The 5,419-nt window shown below is 33.6% G+C and overlaps 1 protein-coding gene across 1 annotated transcript; it reads left to right on the top strand.

The window, feature by feature from the left end:
* Positions 1–2,107: 2,107 nt before the first annotated feature.
* On the top strand, positions 2,108–4,535 carry LOC110781740 (BOI-related E3 ubiquitin-protein ligase 1). Its single transcript, XM_021985790.2, has 4 exons — positions 2,108–2,825; positions 2,935–3,059; positions 3,158–3,561; positions 3,682–4,535. The coding sequence occupies exons 1-4, from the start codon at positions 2,779–2,781 to the stop codon at positions 4,213–4,215; spliced, it is 1,110 nt and encodes a 369-aa protein (XP_021841482.1). The 5' UTR covers positions 2,108–2,778; the 3' UTR covers positions 4,216–4,535.
* Positions 4,536–5,419: the final 884 nt, after the last annotated feature.

Here is a 5,419-nt window from a genome sequence, read left to right as displayed (position 1 = left end):
AACCTTTTGTTTCCCATGTTTATGTGATTTTAAACCAGTTTAACGAGTTATGCTTTGTTCTGTTCAATTTATAAGTTCAGTTAATTTCAGATAAGTTCAGTTAATTTCAGATAAGTTCAGATATATAAGTTCAGTTAATTTCAGATAAGTTCATATATATAAGTTTATATGAGTTCAGTTAAGTTCAGTTAATTTTAGAAAAAATAAGTTTTTTTCAGACATTTTTACATACAAAAAGTTTATTTCAGACAATATTTTTTCCTTCAAATAAATAAGTTCAGATAAGTTCACACAAAATAAGTTGAATATAACACATAGCCTTAATTACAGATGAAACTATAATGAGATGATATCACTAGAAGTCGGGACTGCCCTAATCAATCAAAACTTGAGACATAATAATGGGAACCGTTGATGTACAAATATACACATGCCTACAGATAAAATGATACGCTTAAGCCAACTTTAACAAATTTTGTTCGCGGTTAATTTTCTTTTTAAAATTTTTTATAAAAACACTAATAAATTTGTCCAATGCACCTTTGCATATTATTTGATGGTGCACGTTTATATGACAATACTTTCCAAAATTCTTTTCTTTTTAAATAAAAATTGGGACCGAAGAGATAAGAAATAGCCATATAAAGGCATTGTGATTGTATTACATGTATTAGTGTGTAATTCACTAAACAAACTTTACTTTGTTTTCCATTTTAAGAAAATAATAATAAGTGGAGTATCATGTTTGAAAAGGAACTGAAAAAACTATTAGGGGGTTAAATTTAGCTTATTTAAATCTTGAAAACAATTGAATTTGATTTATAATTTGGGACAATGTGATAACTGATTTCAAAAGATTTAGATTGTTTGTGGATTTACCAAGTTTAATTCTATGATCTCTTATTTGTTTGTCCAACTAAAATTACCCAAAATTGGAGAGACTTTTCTTACCATTCTTTCTTTGATTTGTTAACATCTCAGGTAATTTCTTACCATTCTTTATTTGATTTGTTATATTTACATCTCATAATTACTACACCTAATATTAATTCCTTCTTTTCCTGGTGACCTTTGAGCAAATTATTAGGTGGATCAAGTAATTAAAACCTGAAAGTAAAACTCTTTGAATACCAATTTGTGAATGGATTTACATAACACCTACTTATTCTCAGTGATCTTTTTTTTTTGTTTTCTTGTGGTACATTTTTGTTCAAATTCAAGAAATAGAATCGCCAAATCTGGATAATGTTTAATTAGAGGCTATATTCGATCTTCGTGACCTTATACACGAGCTCTTATAATAGAAACAACAGTCATATATAATCCACAATTATTAGTTGTCATCCAAAATCACATAAAGAGTAATCTGGTTACGTAAAAGAATATATGATATTAAAATAATTAATCGCGAAATAAAGATAACTATACCGATTTATACTATAAATAAATAGGTTAGAATTATACACCAAATTTGAAAATAAAGAGATTGATTGCAAACAGAGGGGGTGGTCTGCAACTCAGTCTACCTTCAAACTCTCCTACCAAATATGACTAATTGACTAATCTAAAAATAAAACCAAGAATAAATAAATTGATTACTAATTAAAGTAAGTAAGAAGTTAATCACATTTGGTACTGTACTCAAAATTCCCCTTTAATAATGGTAACAAACACGAGACTCCCTCCTCAAGAAAAGCCATTTCTATCTCCATCTTCCAACCCACGAGAACATCATCAATTTATTTAATTATTTAATTATATAATTATATTATCTATTTTATATAAATAAAAATAATTTTTTTATATATATAAAAATAAAATATGTTTCTCTCTCATCTGTTTTCTCTCTCTAAAAAGGACTTATTCGTTTCAACCGCATCTCCCCCCTCTTTTCTTTCTTTCAACATCATTTCAGAAAAGCAACAAAAAATAAAAACTTACATTTCCCACCAAAAAAAAAATCCAAAAAAAATAATAAAAAAAGTAGGTGAAAACAAAAGATGTGAAATTTCTTTTCATTTCATTTCATTGCTTTAATCTTTGCCTTACTTTCTTTCTCATAAACAGACACAACACACACAAGTCTTTGATTCTTTCTCTCCTCCTTTCCTCCATCAAAATCATCACATATCAAAATTCTACGATAAATGTCGTGTACCGCCCTATTCACCTCCTAAAATTACAGTCCACTCACTAAAAAGTAAAAACTCAAAAGTCACGGTGAGTGTCGTATACCGCTATTTTCTCCCTTTTCAGGTTAATTATTTACCTCCCAAAATTACCATTCACTCAGATTAGATTAAAAAGTCTATAGCGAGTGTCGTGTACCGCTATACTCCCTTCTATTCACCTCCCAAAATTACTGTCGTGTACCGCTATTTATTGACCCTTTTGTCCCTTTCCCGGGAAAATTATTTACCTCCCAAAATTACAGTGATCGATCCGCATAATAATAAAAACATTGGGTTAGATTATTATTAGATTAAAAAAAGGCATTGAAGAGTCCGCCTTAGTTTTCCTGAATTATCTTGACAATTAAATCTCTCTTTCTTTCTATATCGTTCTGCCTCCTTCCCTACCCCTACCACCCTCCTTATTACAATCTCTCATGCATCTTCTGTGTTTGCCTTAATTTTCCCACATCTTTCTCTCTCCTCTCTTTATTTGTGTGTGTTTTCTTCCCCCCCACATTGCTCCATACTCTTCTCTCTCTCTCTTTTTATATCTTCGTAACCCACACAAATCAAATTTATCCTCTTCTTCTTTTAAAGGGGTGTTATGGCAGTTCAAGCTCAATACCCTTCTAATGTTCTCCTCTTAAACAGGTTTTTCTTTTTTCTTCTTCTCCCTCTGTTTTTTTTAAAAAAAATTCAGAAGATTGCGATTGTTATGAATGAATGATTTATTGATTGGTTTTGGGTATTATGAATGCAGAAACGTTCAGGAAAACAACGATTATTCTTTGCATCATCATACTGGTGGTGGAGGAGGTGGTGGAGGAGGTGGCGACAGCGGCGGATTCATTGACCAATCCCGAATGCTTTTTAACAATAATGGAGGTTAGTTTTTGTTTTCTCGTTAATTATTCAAAACGCTTTAGTTCTTAGTATTTTCTTAATGGGGGTGAATTAATGGAATTGATTGATTTTTATAACAGTGGGAGTTAATCCGAGAAAAAGAAGCAGAGAGGTTGCGGCGGCGACAACAGCAACAACGACGACAACAACGATTAATTCATTCAACTTCTCTCTCCAAAATCAACAACAAAATCAGAATCATAATCAAAATCATCAGTTGATCGATCTTTCGCAGCTTCAAAATCACCAGCAACAAAATCATCAACAACAGACTAATGTGGTATCGACTGGCCTTAGATTATCATTTGGAGACCAAAATCATCAGCTTCAGCAACTCCATCATCAACAACAACAACAACAGCAGCAACAGCAACAACAACAACAACCCAATAATAATAATACGTTTCTCTCTCTTCTTTCTGAAGAATTCGCCCTTCAATTTAAACAACAGAGTGATGAACTCTCTTACTTTCTCCATTCCCAGGTAATTTTCCTTTTTTTATTATTATAAAATATTTTGTATAATTCTCCATTTTGGAATGGAAATGGTCAACTTCTGCCATAAATGCCAACGGGTTGAAGTTTTTTTTTAACGTAAATTCAGGGAGAACAGTTGAAGCGCACGTTAGCAGAAAAGAGGCAGAGGCACTATCGTGCGCTGCTAGGCGCAGCGGAGGAAGCTGTGGCGCGACGGATGAGAGAGAAAGAAGCGGAGGTGGATAAAGCAGCAAGGCGAAACGCTGAGTTAGAAGCCCGAGCGGCCCAATTAAGCGCGGAGGCCCAATCATGGCAGGCTAAAGCTCGGGCCCAAGAAGTCCAAGCTGTGTCCCTTCAGGCCCAACTACAGCAAGCGATGGTGGGCCCTGGGAATGTTAACGGCGCACTACAGCAGGATAGAGAGGGGAGTGTGGTAGGGTGCGCCGGTGATGCGGAGGATGCCGAGTCGGCGTATGTTGACCCAGTGAGTGACCGGCGAGTTTCGTCGCCGAGTTGTAAGATGTGTCGGACACGTGTCGCGTCGGTGGTGCTGTTGCCGTGTCGGCACTTGTGCGTGTGTAGGGAATGTGACGACGTCGTTCAAGCTTGCCCACTTTGTTTGTCTCTTCGAAGTGCCAGTGTTGAGGTCTACCTCAGTTAGTTTGGCCCACCTGGCCCATTACAGGAATTCAGGCCCATTAAATGCGACCCAAAAAAGAAAAAAGGACCAAAAAAATTGAAAAAAAATAATGAGAAAATGGTAGTAATAGAAAAATTATATTAAAAAAAACAAAAAAACTTCCGCAACTTTGAAAACCGAGCCCCTCAAAACGACAACAAAATGAACTTTTGCTACTTTAATTTTGGGTCGTTTACAATGGGTGGTGAATGTACATGGCCAATGAGGCATTTTTTTTTCTTCTTTCTTGAAATTTAATTTCATACATAAAATTCTTTTATTCTATAATTAATTTTTGTTCACGGATTTTTTACCATTTACGTAGGCTTTTTGGAATTATATATTAAATGGTAAGTTATTGGATTGGTGAAATGTGTGCACATGAAAAATGAATGCGTATTCTACTCGTTAAATAAACTATGCATTGGTTTACCAAGTTTCAGTTAGAGAACGCGATTTTCAGTAATTTAATGCCACGGATCGGAATAAAGAAAAAAAAACTTTTATATAAAGCGGTGTTACATAAAATACCACCTTGGTGTCATATATGAGCAATGTAATCAATTAGTTATGCACTAGAACTAATTAATTAAGTAACGAAACCAATTAGTTAAGCAATGGAACTAATTAGTTAAGCAAAGAGGTATTTTCGGTAAGGCAATTTTACACAAAAGTTGCCAAAAATACAATCAGGATTCTTGGGAAAATAATGATTCCAAAAAAAAAAAAAGAGCTTGGTGCATTCTCCATATACAATATCATTTCAAACCAATCTAAACCTAGGAACCTAGCTTGTTGACATAGGACTCATCTAGTTTTAACTTTTAAGATCAGAACAAAGAAATTTGTACTAGTATTATTAAAGTGGGCAAGTTTTAGTAAATTCTTAAATTGAATCTTGAAAAATTAAGAACCAACTTAAAACTCAATGTATGAGTTGAATATAACTATATGGTAGTCAAGTTATGAAACTTTTAATGAGTTTATGAAGGCGAAAAGCTAAATTTGGTGAATATAAATATATAGTAGATCGAGTTTAACAAGAATTTAAATTATTTAACGTTAGTGGAATGTTGATGTGGCATACGAGAAAAAAAACTTAGACAGACCTGAAGTGTTAGTGAATATAATAGTGTAGCAACCAGAGTTGAAATCGAAGAAATTAGAAATGGATTTCGGCAATCAA

Source organism: Spinacia oleracea, chromosome 6 (genome assembly GCF_020520425.1).
Source record: "Spinacia oleracea cultivar Varoflay chromosome 6, BTI_SOV_V1, whole genome shotgun sequence".
Taxonomy (NCBI): Eukaryota; Viridiplantae; Streptophyta; class Magnoliopsida; order Caryophyllales; family Amaranthaceae; genus Spinacia; species Spinacia oleracea.
This window is presented reverse-complemented; position numbering and strand designations above follow the sequence as displayed.